General features: G+C 33.7%; 1 protein-coding gene and 1 pseudogene across 1 annotated transcript in view; one reads left to right on the plus strand and one right to left on the minus strand.

Annotated features, from left to right (window-relative positions):
• Positions 1-24,590, minus strand: part of LOC100923378 (cation channel sperm-associated protein subunit beta) — a 212,392-nt gene that overhangs the window by 180,432 nt on the left and 7,370 nt on the right. Inside the window, exons 3-7 of the mRNA XM_031949291.1 lie at positions 21,693-21,781; positions 18,812-18,958; positions 13,736-13,796; positions 10,263-10,358; positions 3,451-3,600 (exon numbers count right to left, since the gene is read on the minus strand). Coding sequence (XP_031805151.1) covers positions 3,451-3,600; positions 10,263-10,358; positions 13,736-13,796; positions 18,812-18,958; positions 21,693-21,781 — 543 coding nt within the window. The remainder of the gene's footprint in view (positions 1-3,450; positions 3,601-10,262; positions 10,359-13,735; positions 13,797-18,811; positions 18,959-21,692; positions 21,782-24,590) is intronic.
• Positions 5,207-6,240, plus strand: LOC105750151 (annotated as a pseudogene).

Below are 24,590 nucleotides of genomic sequence, written 5' to 3' on the forward strand. Positions count from 1 at the left end.
TTAAAATCTGGTCTTGGACAATTAACATGTCCTAGCTGTGCGACCCTGGGCAAGTCACTTAACCCCAATTGCCTCAGCAAAAATAAAAAATTAAAAAAAAAAAAGGTGGGAAAGAAGGGAGAGAATCTGGAACTCAAAAAGTTTTAAAAACAAATGTAAAAAATTATTTTATGTGTAACTGGGAAAATAAAATTATTAAATATTCAAAAACGAAGAAAAGAAAAAAAAAATCCAACCTGTCCTCAGATTTTTCATCAAAGGTACCTTTGATACATTTACATAAAGATTTTTATAAAAATGAAAAAGCTCTTTCACATACTTTTTTTTTGGTAAAAAATGAAAAAGCACACACTAATACAGTAGTTGTTTATATTCTATTGATTGTTTGGGGGGTAGGGAATAATATTCACATCCATGATTTTTAAACTGTTCTTTTCCTCCTTTTTTTCACTTGATGAAATATTGCATAAAATGTACCACAATTGTTTCAATATTTTTTTCCCTCCAACACAAACTTCTTCAACACATACTTAGTCTAGTCCAACTGCCTTTTCTGTTATCTTCTAAGATTTCATTTCAAATTCTTCATTTAGCAAAGCAATTTCAAAAGTACTAATATTCAAAATGCTTTATTTGAATCTCTCAGTATAGCAACTGTAATGTATAAAATGAAAACTTTGGTCTATTTTCCTACTATTTGTTGACCTGTCAGTTTCATCTATTTCTAAAATGATTCTGTTGAGTTGTTTCACCAATTTTTTTTTGTATGCTTCTTTTCATTTCCATTGCTTCTCCCTGGATTATAAAATAAATTTGCTAATTACCATATGCAATCTGACTGCGGAGTGTTTTACAATTGAGTTTACAACTTTCAACATCATTGCCTTTAACTATCAAATCCGTATGCTTGAAAAAGAAATCAAGTATCTGTTTATTAAGTAGTTTCTGAGTTTTTTAGGCTCTTTATTTCAGTACCTGATCAATATTAGTTAAATTTTTACAAGAAAAAATGATCATCATGATCAATATATGTTTATCTTTTTTCATTCTCTATCCTGGCTTTTTCATTTTTATTGTTTGCATATAGTTTGTTTAAATAGATCAGAGTGAAGGTGGGTACAGTTATATATAGGAATATTTCACCTTTATAATTTCTTCTAATTTGGTGTTAATTTTATTTTTACTCTAATTGGTGAATGGTCTGCAAATAAAAGCAAGTAAACTACAACTCCCATATTGATAGTTTTGTTTTCTTTTATATAAATAGAAAGTATTTTTTCATTGTCTGTGATGAGTTGAGCTTCCAACTCTTCTGAAATCATTTATTATACATTTTTAATGATAATGTTGACTTTATTTCTGCTTCAGAGCAAGAGATAGAAAGAGGAGGGAGATGATAAGCATGGTTTCAAGATAAGATGTCCAGGATGCATGAATATGAAAAGCATGGACTGGGACCAACTAGATGTAGTGCTTTGGACAAGTTTGAACTCACTCACTAGTGAATTAAATAGTCACAGGACTAAGTACCAGAACAATGGATTAACTCATCTAGGTGAGGAGGTATGGTCTCTGTTCCAAAGAGATCTGTTAAAGAAAAAAAAAAGGAGGGGGGAGAGGAGTTTCAGGGGGCAACAGCAAAACCAATGATAATAAATCTCAAAACCTTAAAGATTTGAAATACAATCTGTCTGTAAGGAGACAGAGAGACAGATAATTGGCCAGAAACATTTGGTACCAAAACTAGACTCTGTGCTATTATAAACTAGGACTTCAGACAGCAAACTGAATGACAGAAAAAACAAGTCCCCTGACACCAACAGTGACACAAGAGCAAGTATATGCTTCACATAAAATAGTTTCTCATCTTGAGTCATTTGGAATTTAATTATTGCTCTGATAAAATTCTGAATTAAGTCCAATTATGTCTCAGGTGATCCAAACCTCAGATCAAAAATCCATTGTCTTCATTCCTCCCCACCAACTACCCAATACTTAGAGAGAGAAAACTACACCTAATCCTGTCCCTCCAACATCAAAGGTTTCAAAGATAATCCAAACCAATGATATCTATGACAAGTAAATCTTATTCTCCTGATCCGGGTAATTCATAGTCTTTGTCTGCCATGGTAAGTGCCAAACATCCCCTGCTACACCTCTTTGCTGGTAACAAATACCCCATGTCATTTAATTTTGTTACTCTTCAGTCTCTTTTCTCCTTTCTCTTTATCCCTTGTTTCCCTCTATATATTGTAGAACATAATTAATAAAGCAGAAGAAAGGAAGGGAGGGAAAGGTAAAGAAAAGGAAGGAAGGGAGGAACAGAGGGAATGACGGAAGGAAGAAGTATTGATGAAACATTTTAGAAAGAAACAGAAATCATTTTAGAAGGGATCACTGACAATAAGACAATGTTAGTATTACCCTGTTAAATGTATCATATACTTCTTTTAAAAGCTATAAATATAATGTAGATTCATATTTTCATAGACAATCCTCTTTTAACTGTTATATTCATGTGTGTTGAATAGCACCAATTGTGAAAAGTAGCTTCTATGAAAGTCTTCCATGATACAGTTTTATTAAAACAGGAATATGGTACTCTGGCTACCTCCTTGCCATGCTGCTACTGCCACCCTTCTACCCTCTGACTCTGACTTAATTCTCTAGTTTTTGCTTCAACTTCACCACAATATCTTCATAATGAATTTCAGCTATCTTTTTGATGTGTCACCTAACAAATACACACACTCTTCCTTATCTCCCATTTTCATCCTCTTGCTCTGACAACAATCACTAAATCAATACTGCTATTCTTAAAAATAAGGTGCCAATTATTTTCCTATGATTCTACTCACTATCTTTATAAATTTTCAGATCAAATTAACCTTTCCTGATCATTACTCTCCTATGTTTTCTCCTACCTGAATCCTTGATACAGAATAAAGTAAGAAGAACCAATAATATTTATGCTATAAACATTAAACTTGTAAACATAATTTTGAAAGAATTCTGATTTTTTTTTAGTGTAATCATCCGTCATGTTTTCCAGAGATTGTTGATAAAAAAAAATGTTACCCAACTCCTGACAGAAAGGTGATAAACTAAAATTCAAAATGAAAAACACAATTTTGGGTATAATCAATTTATTTGTTTGACTAAGATTATTACAGTGCCTTTCCCTTCCTCTCTCCAGGGGGTAGATAGAAGTAGGAGGGGGAAAAAATGTTTTACACTTGAAAAAAATAAAATATAATTTTTAAAACATGTAAGGCCCTTGAGGGCAGAGACTATTGTGACAAAAAATACTTTTTGTATTTGTATCCCTAGTACTTAACACAGTATCTCACACATAAATTAATTAATGCTTTTTTCATTCATTTTTCCATTTAATTCCTATGTGCTTACTAGCATTATAAAAAGATTCAAAATTTAAAACTGTAAACTTACCAGAAATACTGCCACCAGTTGTCAGACCAATTAATGCTACATCATTAGCACATGGACATTTTGTAAGTTTGATACCTATCACATATGGAACTAATTTTTTCATCTCATGATTTTTCATGGGTTTTCCAATAACCCACTGAAGAATAGGCTCTGTGGAATAAACAAATAGAAGTGTTAAAATTTATGAAATTATGAAAATTAAATCTTCTGATACCAGCCTTTAAAAGCTCAGGGGAAGAAGGGGACATCATGCTAGGAGAGAAATTATTTTAATAACCAATGATATGAGGAGATTCAAAGTTCTCCCCTTTTTCTAAAATCTTCATTTTTAAACTCAATCTCTGAAAGTTGAATTAATTTTGTCCTCATTCATGGTCAGATCTTACCCAACCTTATAAGTACTCTCTAATCTGAGATAATTTCTGCCTGTTTTGTTCCACACCTGCAATTTTGAAGAAGATTTATCAAGATTGTGCCAAATAATAATAACAATAATATAATAATTAAAAGAGAAGCTGAAGTATCCAGAGGAAGGTGACCACTTTGGTGAAGGAATTCAGAACTGTGTAATAATAAGAATGATTAAAGGAAACAGTCATAAGTCTGCAGAAGATACCTTAGGTCACTAATATAACTGTCTTCAAATATAGGAAGAGCTAGCAGCAAATTCCAGTTCTGCTTTAGATTCTATGGAAATTTCCTCTAACTGATATTTTAAAGTACATGTTGTAAATAGGATTCTTTTTCAGAAAGAGTTGCCTTAGATCAGAGTTTAGCCAACAATGGTCTGAGGGCCAAAACTTTTTTGCTGCATGTTTTCATATAGAAAGCAAGTTAAAAATGGCTTTTATACTTTTAAATAAAGTATATGTGTGTATGTGTATGTGTATATATATATATATATATATATATATATGTATATATATATATATATATCACAGATACATATATACACATATACAAAACATAAAAATAAATAGACACACAAATGAGTTCTGATAGCTTTTTTGAACAACAGAATAATTTATTCAGTGAGGAGTCACTGCAAATTCTCCAGTAGAGGAATGACATGAAAATAGTTGCACTTTTAAGAAAACATTTAAAGTCATGATAACTTAAATCTACATTCCTACTTAATAATCTAAGTTTTCTAATCTACTTTTCCAAGTTCTTAACTTCCCAATACTTCCTTTTCAGTTAGTCCAACCAGTTACTGTCTTTTGGGCTTGCTCCGTACATTTCCATCTCAATGTCTTTTACACACCCTGCTTAAAATGCTCTCTCTCCCACTTTTCACCTATGTAAATCCCACTTAAAGACACAAATCAAGTCTCATCCCAACCTAGTGACTTCTTCCTCCTCTCAATTTCAAACCAAATACTAAACAATTATGGACATACCATTGGGATGCTTACAGTATCCCATACCAGCTCATATACAAATCTTTGGTGGAGAAGCTATATGATACTGGAATGATCACTGGCCTCAGAGTCACAGTTTCTGTCTTAGTACTCTAGCAATTTTACTGTGGCTCAGTATCAACCTTTCATTAATCATCATACCTATTTATAAAATAGAGATATAATAATACTTGTACTATCTACCTGACAGGGTTTTTATGATAAAAATTTTTCTTATTTAAGTATTTAATTGTAGGTAGTTAATATGTGCCCTATCTTTCAGTCTTTTCTCCAGTTTACTTACTTTTTGAGGTAACCATAGTTAAGTGACTTGCCCAATATCTCACAATTAGCAAATGTCGAGTATCTAAAGCCAATATTTGAATGCAGGTTTTCCTGACTCCGATACCAATGCTCTATTCACTGCACTATCTAGCTGCCCCTTACAATGAAAATATTTTGTGAAACTTGAAGTACTATATAAATGTGAGTGAGATATGAATAATACCATCTTTCTTCTTTAAAAATCAAGAAAACTGACAAGAAATTGGTTAACTATTTAACAAATGGTTAAAGAGGTTTAACAATTGGTTAAAGCTCTTGCTACTAATATAACACACTGGCTGACTGGCAATATAAAAACCCTAGGCATGAGGAGTTGGGCATTTTTTAACCTTGGCATGCCTTTTCTACCAGACCTGTCATCATGGCAACTAGACAGACAACGGAAAGTTGGACTCAACTAATCAATGTTGTATCTTTATGAAATATCCTTTTCACAAATACTACTGCCCAATGAAAGGATTTAAATGTCAAATTATCTACAAAGCATCACATTTCATTCTAACCCCAATGTGAATCATTCACCCATCTTGAATAAGGCCTTGACTGAAACATGACTGCTGCTTGTAGTCAGGACGGTCCAGCTGTGCAGTTTCAGCAGGTACAAGATCTACCCAGGGCTTGGGAGGCTCTATGCCCACACAGTCGGGAAGATTTACCAATTTTTTAATGCAAAATGAGAGTCTGCATTCTTTTCAAAGAGGTACCCTCAACAAATCAATTGGACTGTCCCATAAAGAAGAAAGCACAAGAAGGAACAATCGGAAGAGATTTAAAAGAAAAGAACTTGCTAGGTTGTTAAATCGCAGAGAGCCATCACTGAGACTTCTCTTGCTGATCTAATGGCCAAGAGGAACCAGAAATCTCAAGTTCAAAAGCCCCAATGAGAAAAAGCCATCAGGATTGCCAAGGAAACAAAGAAAAGGCCAAGCATGGGACTAAGAAGACTGCTGCACCCACTGCTAAGACTCCTACAAAGGCAGCACCTAAACAAAAAATTGTGAAGATTGTAAAAGTTTCAGCACTCCAAGTTCATGGAAAACACTGATTGTCTACTAATTTTGATTAAGCAAAATAAAATTTAAAGTTACTTTGAAAAAATTTAATCTTATATTTCATTTATCAAATGTGTAATTGGATTAACATATTTTTGTAAAGAAGAGCAAAAATATAGAAACAGTATAAAGTGCTACAAAATTAAAACATTTTTTTCTTTGAGATCATTGCTCTGTATATTTTGATCACTACTCTTACTTTGCCTTGCATATTAATTTTAAATGAATATGTCTGATTCCCAAATAGACTATTCATTGAAGATAGGGACTACTATAGCATATGTTTTTCTGTATTTGTCAGTCTTTTTGCTCTTTTCAATTAAACTTTTTTTTCCCTTAGTACCAATTAGAAGTACATACCTACATTCCAGATAATTTTGTTTTCTTTCCTGGTGCTAAATTTCTTACATACAGTGTGCTAAGTAGATAAGCAACTGTCATTTGGTATGAATTCAGGGCCTGGGATTCTCCAGGTTGTAATGTCTCCCTAGTTCCATTTGAAAACTTCTTCCACCTGATGACTTCTGAAATTTCATAAATTAGAGATCATTTGATTGTTTTGTCCTTCCTTTAAATGCAAATTCATCCTTATGAATGGCAATATTTAAAATGACAACCTGTCACTTGTATATTATTGTGAAAAGTGAGTTTATTGGAATTTTTTTTCCTGAAAGGGAATTTTGATAGAAAAAAATAACAGAGCTAGAACAAGCATACTAGGTACCTAGGTCAAAGATTGGGAGAATTGGTACCACTGAGAAGACAGAAGGTCAAAATAATGGGAGGCATAAGGCACCAAAAACCTATTTCCTGCATTTCATTGCTTTGCCTAAGGTTCACTTTCTTTCTAAATTTTGATTATCACTCTTCTTATTTAATGGACATTGGACCAGTTCTCTGAAACTTGATTAAATGCCAATGCTCTTTAACCTTCTTTGTATAGGACTAAACATCCCTGGAGTTGATTTAAAAAAAAAAATGACACTATCCAAAGGTGAAAATGAGGGAAATACAAAATTCAGTAGTTTACCAGGATTCAACAGAACAAAATTTATTTGTTCTAGGACTCCACAAAAATTGTAGCTCTTCTCGGTGCAAATGCTATCCATTTTGAAATATATTTTTGCTACTGAGACTTGATTTTCTTGTTGTTTGTGCTGAACATTCTAGAATAATTGAATATAAGGTTGCTGTTTTTAATTAGCGAATATCTGGGATTCACTGCTAATATTGGGAGACTCTGGGCCGACTAACATGATACTTATATGTATTGTCTGCATTAGTATAGAAATGAGACACTTAAGTAGAATTTATCTATAGGTTACATGCTATTTTATCCAATTATATCATTATATCCAAGTACCATTATATCCAAGAATTTATCTATAGGTTACATGCTATTTTAAATTCAGATTTGTGCAACTGTTTTATGGAGATTTGTGAGAAGGGAGCTAGCAAGACAAAGATCAAGAATTCATTCTCCATCTTGAGACTCATATGCGCAGGGTAGGGTCAAGCCTTGCACTGATCTCTGAGTGCTCTCTCATTCTTTCCTTCTGAAGCTTACAAGCAGCTGCTGCTGCTGTTGCTGCTAACTGGGAGTGATGGTAGGGGACAGAACCAAATGATACATCTTCCTCTGATACATTTTCCTTTTTTTCCCCTTTCCTCAGAAGGAAGGAAACAATTGCATTAACTGCTTTACTCCCATGGTTTTTGTGTTTTCTTCTTTCTCACAGGGGGAAAATATTAAAAGCAAAAGAATTTGGCACTACTATCAGCAATGAGAGCACTGTTTCATATCCAATTATTCTTTTCCTCTTTTCTTACTGTCCTTCTATTGCCATCATTTTATTTCCTTTTATATGAAAAAATATATAATACTTGTTAATCTTTATTGAGAGATTTTGAGGAAAAGACTGAGATCTTTGTGGAGATTGAGAAAAATCCTCACTTCAACATAAGACATAGTGAGAGGGGATGAGGAAAGATAATGAAGATAATGAATCAGTGTAAAAGTCACAAATGCAGAGTAGGTGCATTAGGCCTATACAAGCTTCCATACACAGATCATACAGAGAGAGATTGTTAATATGAGTCAATTGACTCCTAAACCTAATACAATTGAGCCCTTGAGACAAAGGTTAGCCAAGATCCAGGAAGGAGAATCTGGGCAAGCAAGAATATACCTTCTTTCTCACAAGTCCCCTTTGGATATGTCTTATAATGTGTAACTAATATCTAGATACCATACAAAGTATTCTTTATCTATGTTTACCTGTGGCTGTTATTCAGTTGATTCAGTCATGGCCAACTCTTTGTAAGCCAATTTGGGTTTTTCTTTGCAAAGTTACTGGATGGGTGGGGGAATGGGAGGGTTACCATTTTCTTCTTCAGGCCATATTACAAATGAAGAAGTTATATGATTTTCTCAGGGTTACACAGCTAATAAGTGTCTAAGAACAGATCTGAATTCAAGAAGATAAGCCCTCCTACTTCTATTCATTCTATTCACCTCACCATCTAACTACTCCTCATTATATATGGATTTCCAACTATTAAAGTCACTATTGGGGCACCCATATTCTAGTAAAACCATATGGCAGTGGATATTTCCCTTATTTCTTATATTCTTTAAATGTATGAATATGACTCCATTAAAATAAAATATGGACCCCAGATCAACGAGAAAATTTTGCAAGAAACAAGGAAAACAATAATTCAAATACACTGGAGCTACAATGAGAATTATATAGGACTTATTAGCAACCACAATGAAAGACCTAGAATCATATCTAATGACAATTAAAATAACTGGGCCTGTGGCCAAAAACAAAAAAAAAAAAAACCTGTATCCAGCAAAATTATCTATAATATTGAATGAGAAAAAAAATGGACATTCAACAAGTTTTCAGATTTTCAGAATTTTCCATCAACCAAACCCAAACGTATAAGAAAATTTGACATATAAGAGCCAATATCAAAGATCAGTTTCAAGAAACTCAACATGGACAACTTGTTTATCTTTTTTTTAACATGGGAAATGTATACCACATGTTTAAGATTGACACAAACAATAGGGCAACTCAAAAGAAAGATTGGGACAGAGTTAAGGTAAAAAGAGTAATTATGTTATACAAATGAACTGCAGAGGAAGAATAGACATAGCTGCATTAAAGGGAGAAGGAGAGTTCATAGTTCTGAAAACCTATTCACATTGGGAATGGGTTAAGTAGGCAACACTACATAAATAAATATATATATATACCATGAAGGATATAGCACCCTTAAAAATCTATAAAGAAATAAGGGGGAGAGGGATGGGTGAATGGGGAAGCAAAAAGTGAGAGAAAACGACAAGGGATCCATGAGTTGCAGAAATAATAGTAAAGCAATTTAAGGAGCAGAATTAAAGCAAAGAGTCAACAGGCATATGAAAGATATACACATGGGGAAGGGGTGAAGAGTATAAAAGGGAGGAAAAAAGAATAAATTATGAGAATGTGCAGCAGAAGAAAAAAAAATTTACAAGGAAGTAAATAAAAGATAGAAATTCATGAATATAATTTCTTCTCCTAATCTATATACTTTCTTGAACTGGTAACTTGTTATTTTGAGTCCTCCCTGCTGTTCTGGTGGACACATGACAATGTTCTCTTTTTTACTTTATTTTATTTTGTTTTGTATTTCTTTTCTACTTTTCTTTTTTCTTATTCTTTTTTTTAATAGAAAGAGAAGTTCTTACAGTAAAAAAAATAAAATATGGGAACCGCTTATCTAGGTTTTTCTCTGCAGGTAGGTACCCTCACTAGAATTTTCTATGCTTACATGCTGGTCCAGATAACCTCTGAGCTTCTTTCCAGCTTTCATATTCTATAAACCTACAAGCTTATTTTGCATTCAGAGAGCATCTCATTTTCCACATACCACATTTAGGTAAAGATAAAACAACATTTCAACTCATTGTTACTCCCTAGTGAAGATGTAAATATTTCTTTTGTCTTATAACATTTACCTCGGATAAGGTCCAGTATTGTTCCTTCAGTAGTGTAAATGTCTAATCCCTCTTGAAGTGTAATAGATACAAACCATTCTTCCACTGGAGCAATATCTGATTGCAAACAAAAGGCAAAGCATCATTACATGGAAAGAGAATCTGTGAATATTTCTTTTTGTAGCACATCAATAATATGTGTTATAGCACATCTATAACAAATAGAATTGTAGGTAGTCTGGCAAAGAACTGGAATAAAAGCTTTAGGACTTTCCTACCTACTTGTCTTTCTAAAGAATACTTTATACATGCTGCAATGTACTATGAGTAATCAAGAAATTAGTACTACCCTGAGCAACTATGACAATCTTTCCCATAAGCAACTTTCTAGTTCAACTTGCTTTGTAACCTTTTTTTCATAACACGTTTCTAAGTCCTCCATTCATCTACTGCACTTCATTGATTCAACTCTATTTTACATACCTTTTTTGAGTACCCTAACATTTTAACTTCCCACTCCCAATTAGCTTTGTACCATTTTCATTTGATTTTTCATTTTCTAAAGATTATAACTTGTTCAACTATATTGAACTCTTATCAATCTATCAGTGAGTGTTTATTAAATGCCTACAATGTGCCTAGGCACATTGTGCCTCGTATTGTGCTTGGCTCTGGAAATAAAAAGACAAAAATTAGAACAATAGGACCTGTGTTTAAGGAACTTATATTGGAAGGGACAATACGCACATGTGTAAGCATGTACAGAATAAATATAAAGTAGGTTTAGAGGGTACTAGCATTTTGGAGAATCAGGAAAGTCTTCATGAAGCTAATTCAGGTTAAACTAAATCTTTAAAGAAGTGAATATACAAAGTGGAGGGGAAGATTGATTGCCTCCCATGAAAGTTAAAAGACATTATCTCCCAGATATAGAAGATGCAGAGCCTAAGTGAGGAATATCAAAGATTAAAGGGAAGGCGTTATGTTAGGAGAGCTCTCTTTATCCATCTTTCTCTCCATACATATGAACATATTTTTATCACATGCTATTATATATATATATATATATATATATATATATATACATATATATAAATCATATGTATACATAGACAATATACAATCCTCATACAATGAGGATGGGAAAAGAAGTTGTAAAATTTGTGAGGGGCTTTACATACTAAATAGAGGAGATCATATATTCTATCTGATGCAATAGAACACCCCTGGAATATAATAATGAAGGAAGTGACATGGCCAGACTTTTATTTGAGGAAAAGTACTTTGGCCACTCAGTGGAAGAAGACTTGGGACAGAAAAAGATTTGTGGCAGGAAATCTATCACAATAGTTTGGGCCAGAGAAGATGATGGACTGAATCAAGATGATAGTTACATAGACAGTGAGAAAGGCATTTCAAGTGCTGTCATGGAGGTAAAAAATCATATAATTTGACCACAACCTATAAATGTGAAATGTGGGAGGATTAGTTAAGAATAATGTCAAAGAGCAGCTAGGTGGCACAGTGGATAGAGCACCAGCCCTAAAGTCAGGAGAACTTTAGTTCAAATCTGGTCTTGGACGCTTAACACTTTCTGGCTATGTGATCCTGAGCAAGTCACTTAACCCCAATTGCCTCAGCAAAAAAATAATAATAGTAATAATAATAATAATAATGGCAAGCATGCAATCCTGAGAGACTGGAAGGGCAGTGGTTCTTAATAAAAACAGGAACATTTGGAAGAGGGATAGGTTTATGATAAAAGATAATAAGTTTTCTTGTTGAGTTTGAAATTAATATGAGCCATCCATTTTAAAATATCCACAATATAATCCACAATAAATAAGATTGGAGCTCAGGTGAGAAACCATAGATTGGATATATAAATCCATAAGTCATTTTCAAAGAGATGATAATTAAACTTAGGAGATTTTACAATATTGCTAAGAGAATGAAGAGAGATGAGAATGCAATAAAACTTCTTGAAATATGTTCACAATTAGAGAGATGATATAAATGATGCTTAAACAAAGGAGGTTGGGGAGGAAAAGCATCAAAAAGGTATGAGGAGAATCAAGAGAGATCAGTGCAGATGACAATGGGGAAGGAGAGGGTGCAGACTAGTCAATAATGTTGAATGCTGCAGAAGTCAAAAGATGAGTATTGAGGAAAGACCACCACAATTATGATTTTTATAACTTTGGAGAGAGCAGTTTAAATTTTGCAATCTGGCTTCTTAAGAGGAGAAGAAGTGGAAGAAACAAATGTAGACAAATTTTCCACCCTTTATACTTTAGCAGAAAGAAGGAGACAAGATAAAAAACAATAATTTATTGGAATGATACTGATGGATTTTTTTTAAAGGATGGGGCAGGCTTGTCCATATCTGAATGCAATAGAGAAAGAAAACAACAGATAGGAAAAGATTCAGGATGGGGAGGGGGTGATAATCAAGCTGATAATCCCTGGAAATCACAAAATCATACTATTAGAGCTATAAGAGCCCTTAAACACCATCTAATCTGATCCCTTTTTATAGTGGAAGAAATGAAACCCAGAGAGTTTAAATGATTGGGCCAAAGTTATAGAGATAGTTAAAATGGCAGGGTCAAGATTTGAACCACAAGACTTTAAATCCAACATACTTCAGATCTACTGTACTATGCTGACTCTATGGAAGGAGATTGGATCAAGGACATATGTATTAATATATATATTCATACGTTATATATAATATATGTGTGAATAATATAATATATATAATTCTGTCTGATATGTATTTATCCTAATGAAGCAATCCTATGTGTCCTTCAACGAATGGCATATCAGTCCAAATTATGAAATTTCTTTAAATTCAAATTATTTTTCCTCTGTTGATGATTAGGCTGACCTGTTTTGAATGGTTTTAACTCTTATTTAGTGTTTTCATGACTGATGCCATTAATAACAATATAATAATCAAAATCATAATAACTAATGTTCATATAGTACTTAAAGGTTTGTGAAACACTTTACAAATATTTGATTTTGTCTTCACAACCACCCTGGGAAAGTGAAGTTATGATCCCCATTTTACACAGGAGGAAACTAAGGGACACCAAGGTTCTGTGCTTTGTCCAGAGTCATACAGCTAATAAACATCTGAGATTGTCTTTGAGCTCCATTCTTCCCAATTCCAGGCCTAGCACTCTCTACAATTCTCCCTTAGAGCAACATGTTATCTTCTATAGGGCAGGCATTCTCCTTCTATTTGATATCTACATTGGCAATCCTTTGCCAAGAATATCTCATTGCTCTTGCTATATTATGTAACTAATTCTCAAGAAGGCCATTGAACTAAGTTGTCTCTTTTCACAGCAATCAAGGAATTCTGCATGAGATTAGCAGCTTTCCACTGTGGCAGTCAATATCCAGTGTTTTTTTCAAATGATAAATATCATTTCATCAAAATAACTAATCTATAGGTAAAAAGAACTAACATAGTACACTGTTACCTTCTTTATTTGTGATTTCTTTTCTGGGAATACCAATTGTCCAGTAAAAATCCTCCTTTTCCTTAAAAATCAAACATAGTAAATAATGTTTTATGATTCATGTAATAAAATGTTAACTTTACATCTTTTACTATCACAATTTAAAAGAAAATTTAGGTAAGTAAATTCATAAGCATTATTTCTTGTAGCCTCATTCTGTCCTCTGAATCATAGTGTTAATTCTACCAAACCAATGAAAATAAAAATAGAGAAATATAAATCCACAAATTGAAAATTTATCCCTCAAAGTAATTAGTACATCATAGTTTAATATTAAGATAATTTATATTTATATTATAGTTCAAAATGATCTTGTAAGATTAATAATTTATGTATTATTACCTCCATTTTACAGATAAATCATACAAGGATCTAAGAAGTTAATTAAGAAGTTAAAAGTTCTAAAAAGTTAACTGAAAAAGTTAACTAACTAAGAAGTTAATCTAGGAAGTATGGGAGTCAAATTTTCAAGCACAGTTTGTACTGATTCTGTCTTAGATCTTATCACATTGCCCTTGTATGTGTGTGTATATCATTCATAAAATCCAATAATTACCATCATGATTAGGTAAAAGACTAATTGATATAAATACTATATCATTACTGTACCCCAAAATCTATTTCCAGCACAGAAATGAGCAATTTGTGGCTACTCCCATATTACTTAACATAATATATTCCAAAAAGAAGATATTCAGTAAGTGCTGAAAGATTAAATAAATAAATTAAAAAACTAGAGAAAATGCTGCAACTTTGGGCCCAGATACAACCATAGAAATGGGAGAGAAATGTCCTTACCAAATTAATGAAATCATCAATAGTTGGACCCCAAAATGTTTTTTCCCTATGTAATAACAAACTATCAAATCAACATTAAGCTGATTTGTTGACATTTTTGTTTGAAAATTGCTGTAATTCTTATTTCCCTTATCCAAAATAGTAATTTCAAAAATAACTATTGTTTAGAAATTTGTAATAGCTCAGGAAAATCTGATTCTTCTGTCATGTTGCCTTAGTTTTGATGCTCCAAAAAGTAGTGGTGTTTGTCATCAGGGTGCTGCTTATCAGATTAAATGAACATACAATCAATTCCTCTAAATGGATTATTTGGATTATTTTGTGAAAATGTTTTAGAAATAAACACAATTGTCCACAAGCACAGAAGTGCCATGATTGAAATTACAGTAGGCTAAAGCAACAATGATCTGAACGTGTTCAATTTATTGAGAAGACTAGTAGTTACCAATAAATGGGGTCTTAAGCTGTTCAACAAGCTAAAATATCTCTAGAAGACTTATACTTTAGGGAAAGTAGATTAAGTCATCTGGTTTCTATTGCTGGAAAGGATGAGATTTTCTTCTTTGTTTTGAGAGAAAGCTGATTGGCTTGTGCCTACCTGCACCCTTGCAAGGACAACTAGTGGAGCAGAGATAAGAAGTTTCCTCAAAAGAAAGATACAACAGTAATTTTCCAGGAAAACAACTTGTGAACTTAATTAAGAGACAAAGAAATGTGACAAGCAGTTATACAAAATAGCTGTAAAGATAATGACATCAATTACAAAAAGGAATCAATTGATTTTTCCCAACCCACCCCCTTTGAACAATGGAAGACATATCTCCCATGGATCCCTTATCTATTGCTAGGGAACCTAGGGAAAAGAATGTTAGGGAACAGAATAACAAGGGTCTGCATTAATCTTGAAACCCTTCATTGAGTACCTTGCACACAATGCCCCATTTGCTTAGGCAACAAGTCTGTGCAAAGACAAGTCTTGCGCAATCTGACCCTTGTGGTCTTTGGCTGCTTAGATCTTGGTCAGCTCACTCTGGGGAATGGACGTTGAGGCTTCAGGTATGGGTTCTGCCTCACTGGCTAAGGTCTGGGGCACACCCTGTAGACAGACACACCAGGACAGGCATCGAGCACGCACCGGATCGAGATCGCCCCCACTGTCTCAGGAGTTGGGCTCCTGGATACACAAGCTAAACACCTACTTGTTGCTGGGGCCCGTTGGCAGGGGAGATGAGAGGGGTATAAGAACAGGACAGCAGAGGGAGAGAGAGGAAGCAGAAGAAGGGACAAGATGATGTAACCAAGCAATAAAGCTTCTCTAACTGCATTAGTGGTGTCAGACTGCTCTGCTGTATCCGGAGACATCGGTTGTAGAGGCGATGATAATTGTAGGTAAGTGCTCAGACTCCAGCTGGTGTCAGCAGGTCTGCACTAGCTGAGGATCCCAATAATCTATGTTAATTTTGTAAACTTTTTAATGAAGTCATTATCAGTAGTGCATATTGCCCTAAGCTTTTCTGGCACAAGTTTAGAAGAGATTTTAATACAGCAATTAATACGAAGTCTAAAGCAAGATGATAATACAGAAGACAATTCCAGCCCATTTACCAAGGATGGTTAATAGGTCATTTCCTTGTGGTCAGGAAGAATTATAGCATGGATCACTTGGAATGGGTAATTGGGTTTCTGATATAACTTGCTGAATTTTATGAAGATTGTAACTATTTCACTGGGTTGGTTAACATAAGAACAACAGAACTGATTTATCATAGCACAAACCCTTTCCTGAGTTGCAGCGTTATCTAAAATTATGTGATTTTGTAAAGCCATTTGAACCCTAGAACCTATCTCAATCTGGGGGAAGAAAATGGATTCACTTGTGGTCTGAGCCAACTTTTCAATTTCAATTTCAATTTCAATCCATTAGGAGAACTCACCAAGGACTAAGTTAAAGGGGATATTTGCATGCACAAGATAATCAGCAAAATGTAGAAAACATAAATGCCATGAAACAAAAAGCCAAAGTAAAACAAAAAACAAAAATTATCATCAATATTAAATAAGATCACATCAATTTTCATCCTAGTAACCCATACCCAAAGTCCATTTAATTAGTACATTTAGTCTTGATTCCCAAGAACTTGACTCTGCTGCCTGGAAACATCTTCTCTTAGAATAGGTTTCATTCTCAGAGAATATAAAAGGAGGGGACTTACATGAATTGATGCTAAGTGAAATGAGTAGAACCAGGAAATCATTATACATGGAAAAACAAGACTATATGATGACCAAGTCTAATGGATGTGGCTCTCTTCAACAATGAGATGATTCAAACCAGTTCCATTTGATCAGCGATGAAGAGAGCCATCTACATTCAGAGAGAGAACCATGGGAACAAAGTGTGGAACACAACATAGCATTCTCATAAAAACACTTAAAAGTTGGTGGGGTAAAGTTGAAGTCCATTTTCAGGCCAGATTTGGGACTTTCCTTGTCTTGGGTCAATTTTGCTCTATTTTAAGTTCCCTCCTTTTTAACTGGGAATGAATTTCTGTTTCCAGGCTTCCCCAACTTCTTCTTGAGTGGGAAGTATCCCTCTGGCTTGAAGAAAAATTCTCCTGGGACCTTCTAATGACTTCCCTGAAAGAATATTGTTGAAATGTACCTTGCTTTTCCAACTAGCAAAAAACTCTCTTTCCAATGTTTTCTCAACCTCTTCTTGCCCTGAAGGAACACTGGCAATGCATGTATTATCCCCTTCCAGGGATTTTCTGGATTACATAGTTGCATATTATTGCCAAACAGTTATAAACAAAAACAGAAAACTAAGACAAATAAGCAAAGTTGCAACTTTTTAATAGCATGAAGGCTTCATTTACCTTGAAACTGTGGAATCTGACCTTGAGGGCAGCCTCTTACAAAGTCTCTTCAAGAAGTACTGTCATAGTGCTCTCAGGGATTTTCTCAGAGATAACCCTGGGGGTCAGTTTCCCCTGTCAACTTCTGGTCAAAAGTTCATCAATTGTCCTGATTGAAATTGAGGTAAACTGAAGCAACAAAGTTCTTAGCATGTTCAGTTTATTGGTAATGCTAGCAGTTATCAATAAAAGGGATCTTCAGTTGTTCAGCAACACCCCCCAAAAAAACCAAGGTGAGATTTATATGTTAAGGAAAGTAGATAAAAATAGAACACCCATATAGCCAGGACAAAAGATTAAATCATGATTTCTATTGGTGGAAGGGATGAGATTTTTTCCTAGGGAAAGCCAATTGTGTTCACCTACATCATCACAAGGGCAGCCTGGGGTACAGTGATAATAGGTTTCTTTGACATAAAGATAGATCAGAAATTTTACAAGATAACTTATGAACTTAGCTCAGAGACAGTGATGGAAAAAAACAATTTTTAAAAAAGAAAACAATAAAAAAATTGAGTCCAATTGTCACTAACAATATCAGAATGGAATGATGTTGACATTGTAATGGCCAAAGAAACTGAGGCAAGATAGAGATTAGAGAGTATTTAATATTTTATTTGAAAGGGAGAGATTTACTGGGACCAAATGGATCCATGGTTAGGTCCCAGGGCTGAATGAATCATCTCCAAGAATCCAGCAATAATGTGAGTTCTCAATGACATATATACATACACATGGCTCAGATACAGGGATAGGCGGGGGCAGGGTGAAGTCAGAGCACAGAGAATAGGAACACCAGACTAACAATCCAGTTCTGTCAGGGTGGAGGGAGGCATGCGGAACATCTGATAATTGGGATTACAGAATGGGGAGAGGCACCCAACATTCTGATGATGTCTAAGATAGAAGGTCTTTCTCTTTATCTGGATCACCATGTTAGGAGGGAGGGGTGATGTCACAGGATTGACCAGAACAATTAGGAACTGAGGCAGAACAATTCAGGGAAACCAACAATTAAGGGAAATTGGTCAGCGTAATTAGGGAAACTGAGTCAGGATAATAAAAAAGAACTGTGGCACAACATTATCTGAAAAAACCAAATTGGTTGTATTTTGTAACTGATGTTATTCTGCATCCCTACCAATAGATTGTATAATTGCTCAGCATTTCCAGAATACCCGGCTATAGTTTATCTTTTTTTTCAATATTTACAAATTAAAATATTAAAAATATTTTCTTTATAAGAACAAAGTAGCCAATGGCAAGAAACCATATATAGTATTAGTTATCACTACTAGAGATAAAAATCACAGAATACAATTACCGATGATAAATTGAAGTGAAAGACACCAGTATAAGTGCTGTTTGTAATTGTCAAACTGGGAGCAAGTCCTCTTGATGTGAGCAGATCTATGGTGTGATTTGCATTTTCCTGAATCTTCAGTCCAGATACGAAGTAACATTGGATACTCTTTGGGGGAGAAAATTAAAATATCAAAATTGAGTAAGTAAAGGGGGAATAGATAGGAGGATCATCTCAATCCATAAATATGGTAAAAGGAGACAGAATAGAAAACTATACTATTTCTAATTTCTTTGAAAATGATAAAATGACATACATGATGTTTATACTTCTGTACAATCATATTTAGAATCAGAGAATGATCAGCTTGAAACAAATTACATATTACACAAACAAAACTACCTTCACCTCATGTCCTATTTAGTTTTCAATACAGCTATAAAATGATTGTTTGGCTAGATAGGGTGGGAATCAGATGGAAATTCATTCATTCAGAATCATCTCTCCCTAAATCTGAAAATAGAGGTATCCAAGTAGAATATAATACTATTGTAAAGGTTAAGTTGAAACCACTCCCATCTAGACTTAACTTGATGAGAATACTTTTAGTTTAAATCAAATAACCAGAGTCTACACACCTCCTTGAATTAACCAAAATCATTGTGTGAGACCAGGTCATGTGCTAAGCATTGTAGGAGGAGGGAGGAGAAGATGGGAAAGAGGAGGAGGAGGAAAGGAAAAGGAGAGGAGAAAGAAACAGAAAGGAGGAGAGAAGGAGAGGAGAACAAAAAAGAAAGGAGGAGGAGGGGAAGAGGAGGAGGAGGAAAAAGAAATTAGGACATGGGAAAGAAGGGGAGGAGGAGAAGAAAAGGAAGAGGAGATAAAAAAAGAGGAGAAGGGGGAAAAGGAAGATGAAGAAGGGAAGGAGAAAGAGGAAAGGAAGAAAAGAAGGGGAGGGGGGAGAAGGATGAGAAGGAAGAAGGACGAGTATAAGGAGGAAAAGAAAGGGAAGAGAAGAAGGAAGATGAAGAGAAGAAAAAGGAGAAGAAGAGGAGAAATTAGAAAGAAAGAAGAAAAATAAGAAGTCAGTTATTTTCCCAACTTCCCTTTTTTAATTCCTGTCTATTCAAAGATAATAATATAACAATCTGCTTTTTCATTAACCAACTGTTCCCAGGAAACTGGAATTTTACTTCAACCACAAAGAGGTTAATTAGGAAATCTATTTAAATGCAAAATTAAGCAAAGATCCTAACCTCTGCCAACATATTAGGAATTTTCCTGAGTGTTTAAAGTGGTTATTAATAAACTCAAAACTTTTCATTGAAAGTAAACTTCTTTCATGGACCCACACTTAACACCATTTACCAAGATAAGATCAAAATGGGTCTATGATTTAGACATAAAGAACGAGATTATAAACAAATTGGAGGGTTAGGGTAAGTTTATCTCTCAGACTTGTGGAGGAGGAAGAAATTTGTGACTAAAGACAAACTAGAAATCATTTATCACAAAATAGAAAATTTTGATTACATCAAATTAAAAAGCTTCTGTACAAACAAAACTAATGCAAACAAGATTAGAAGGGAAGCAACAAACTGGGAAAACATCTTCACAGTTAAAGGTTCTGATAAAGGCCTCATTTCCAAAATATATAGAGGACCAATTTATAAGAAGCCAAGCCATTCTCCAATTGACAAATGGTCAAAGGATATGAACAGACAATTTTCAGATGATGAAATTGAAATTATTACCACTCATATGAAAGAGTGTTCCAAATCATTAATCAGAGAAATGTAAATTAAGACAACTCTGAGATACCACTACACACCTGTCAGATTGGCTACGATGACAGGAAAAAATAATGATGATTGTTGGAGGGGATGTGGGAAAACTGGGACACTGATACATTGTTGGTGGAGCTGTGAACGAATCCACCCATTCTGGAGAGCAATCTGGAATTATGCCCAAAAAGTTATCAAACTGTGCATACCCTTTGATCCAGCAGTGTTTCTACTGGGCTTATACCCCAAGGAGATACTAAAGGAAAGGCACATTATGTGCCAAAATGTTTGTGGCAGCCCTGTTTGTAGTGGCTAGAAACTGGAAAATGAATGGATACCCATCATTTGGAGAATGGTTGGGTAAATTGTGGTATATGAATGTTATGGAATATTATTGTTCTGTAAGAAATGACCAACAGGATGAATACAGAGAGGCTTGGAGAGAATTACATGAACTGATGCTGAGTGAAATGAGCAGAACCAAGAGATCATTATATACATCAACAACGATACTGTATGAAGATGTAATCTGATGGAAGTGGATTTCTTTGACAGACCTAATTCAGTTTCAATTGATCAATGATGGACAGAAGCAGCTACACCCAAAGAAAAAACACTGGGAAATGAATGTAAACTCTTTGCATTTTTGTTTTTCTTCCCGGGTTATTTTTACCTTCTGAATCCAATTCTCCCTGTGAAACAAGAAAACTGTTTGGTTCTGCACACATACATTGTATCTAGGATATACTATGACATATTCAACATATATAGGACTGCTTGCCATCTAGGGGAGGGGGTAGAGGGTGGGAGGGAAAAATCGGAACAGAAGTGAGTGCAAGGGATAATGTTGTAAAAAAAAATTATCCTGGCATGGGTTCTGTCAATAAACAGTTACTATAATAAAAAAAAATAAAAATAAAAATAAAATAAAATGAAAAAAAAAAGAAAATAAACTTCTTTCAGTCAAAAAAGGAAGGAACCAAACAGACCTTTGGGAATATTATATTAATCTCCAACAAATAAGCTAATTTGTATAAGAAGGAATCACACTATTGTTAAACACTATATATCCAAAAACTGATGGAGAGGAGTTAACATAGCCTATGAATATAACTTACCAAATCTTCTGAAGTAAGATATAACTTGATTAGATCATCATAGTCCACAAATGTACTGGAAAAGCAGGACAATGTTGACTTGGAAATAGCTAAAAGATATATAAATAATATATGTACACTGACATACAAAATTTCTACTAAGGTCTTAAGTTTGAAAAATGTTGATAAGGACTCATTGGGACTAATGGGAATTAGTGTAGCTTCTATATGGAGGCTGGGGGGAGAGTTGGAAAGAAAGGAAATTGCACAGGCAATTGGGAAAGTTACCATCACCCAATAAAATTGCTATCATGGTTGGTGTGTATGTGTGTGTGTGTGTGTGTGTGTGTGTGTGTGTGTGTATCACAGTTGATCTTTAATAATCTGACTGAGGTTTACTCCTGCCATTTAAGAGAAAGAGAAAGCAGTAGACTCCTTGATTAAATAAATAAATAACAATCATTTACAAGGTCTGTTGATTCAATAGTTCTCTTCTCTCTACATAGAAGTTCCTGTAACACTTGACCAGTTAAGTTTAGGCTCTGTAGTATAAATATTGTCCAGCTGAAAACCAAAGAACTTGAGTGAAGACTATTTGCCAATGTCTGAAAGAGAACTATATAAGTAGTCTCAAATTGCTAGATGGTTCAATAGACAAAGTACTAGGACTGAAATTGGGAAGAATTAAGTTCAATTCCAGTCTCAGATACTTGACTAATCTTGGGAAAGTAACCTAATCTCTGTTTGCCTCAGTTCCTCATCTATAAAATGAAAATAATAATAGCACCTATCTCCCAGGATAATTGTGAGCATCAAATTAGGTAACATATATAAAGCATCTAACACAATATCTGGTACATAGTAGGCACTCTATAAATGCTTCCTTTTAACATATCAAGCTGCGAAGAGGTGGTAAAGTGGACAAGACCAATCAAAAATTTGTCTTAGTGATTGTGAGATTTTCCCTTGGAAAATGTCACTGGTCCAGTTCATTTTTAACAGGATAGAGACCTTGCATTTAAAATAAAATCACAGTTTTACAGTTTCATCATAGAAAAGCACTAGTATCTTACTTTTAAAAAAAAATTTTAAGAAGCAACAAATACAGGTTTACAACTAAGAACAACTTCCTTTAAACAACTTCATATCATTCTAAATGAGGGAAATGGATCTTTATGTATTCCCAATAAAAAGAAAAGAGGCATGAAAAAACTTTGAAATAAAACTAAAATACTCAAGAAAAATCTAAAAATCTAGAAAATCTAAGGGCTCAAAATGACATTTAGCCACATTTTGAGCAATTAGACATAGATAATGTTGGGATTGCTCATATATTAATAAAAGTGAAAGAAACAAATGTTTCTTCATAATGAAAGATACACAAAGAATGTGATTTGGTGAAGTATAAGAGATTGAAGAAAAGTGTGTAAAAAAAGGAAAACTAAAAGAAAGAAATGAAGAATAAAGAATTTTCTATTCAGCAAAATTAGGAAATGTGAGAATATGATTGTACTAAAATGGAAGAATGAAAGGGAATGATGGATCTTTCAAGATGTTTGCTCTTATTTCAACTAGATAAAGAAGGGTTGAGAGAAAAGACAGAGACAGATACAGCTAAAGAAAATTTAACATAGAAATACATTAAACACAACCAGAAAGCGAATGTAGGAGCAAGGAAACTGAAGAAAAAAGACTAAAGAAGGAGAAAAGATTCAGGAGGAAAAATAATAAAACCAACCTAAATGTCAGCTTTGGAATGTTAAAGAATGATAAAGCATTGGAATTCTTTAAGTTTTGAAATGATAAAGAATTGACTTTTTACAAAAGCATAACAACTAGAGGTCAAGAAATGGATTTAGTGAGGAGAGGAGAGAAAGAGAAATAGGAAAAGATTGGTTCAATTGTAGATCACTAATGTTAATCACTTTTAGTCTTTTTCATTACTTCCTTCTTTTCAAAGAAGATGAGAACAGAGACACATAGGGAAATGTGTAAGTAACATCCAAAACTGAATGAAATGAAGTTATCAATAAAACAAACAATGGTTGCAGAACAGCTTACAAAGAAGAATCCAACAATGTTATTGATAAGACACAGTTGAAAAGGAAAGCTAGATTGAGATTAATCAAGTATTATTAAGCTTCAAGCAATTTCAGAAAAGTAAGCCTAATAATCATAACCAATTTATTAAATTTACTAAAAAAAAACAAAGCAGGAAAATATAATTAAGTTTAAAAGTGCCATACAAAACACAATAATGCTAATATTTAAATATGTACAAATTGGCATAGTAGTTAAATGGAAAAGTTAATCAAATTATAGGGAAAAGCAGAATGCAAAATTAGAATCATTAAAAGATTTCAATGTGCCCTTTTCAGATATATACATTTATTTTTAAAAAGAAAAGTAAACAAGAAGAAAGTCAATTATTGGAATAAAAGAGTTAGATATAGTTGCTCTCAGAAAAATACCTAAAGGAAATTGAAATTAAAATACATATTTTTCACTAATGCATGGTACCATTACAAATACTTACCATATTCTATGAAATAAAATCCCATAAATATACAGCTTAGCACTATTAAAAATTAGTAAGAAGAATTTGAAGAAAAGAGTAAAACTTATAATTTAATTAAGATAAATTTAATCCTAAATAATTGTTGAGTCAAAAAATAATCATAGAAGCAATAATCTGGAAATTAAACACTATGCCAAAACTTTGGAGATACAGCCAAAGCATCCTTAGGGCAATTTATACTTCTAAACAATTTTGTAAAAAAAAAAAAATGAAGGAAGGAAGGAAGGAGAAAAGGACTAAAGGAATAAAGACAGAAAGAAAACAAAGAACAGCTCATTAACAAATTGGAGTGTGCAGCTAAAAATAGAGAAGTATGATACAAAAAAATGTCAATAATAAAT

The sequence above is a fragment of the Sarcophilus harrisii genome, chromosome 2 (genome assembly GCF_902635505.1).
Source record: "Sarcophilus harrisii chromosome 2, mSarHar1.11, whole genome shotgun sequence".
In the NCBI taxonomy this organism is placed as follows: Eukaryota; Metazoa; Chordata; class Mammalia; order Dasyuromorphia; family Dasyuridae; genus Sarcophilus; species Sarcophilus harrisii.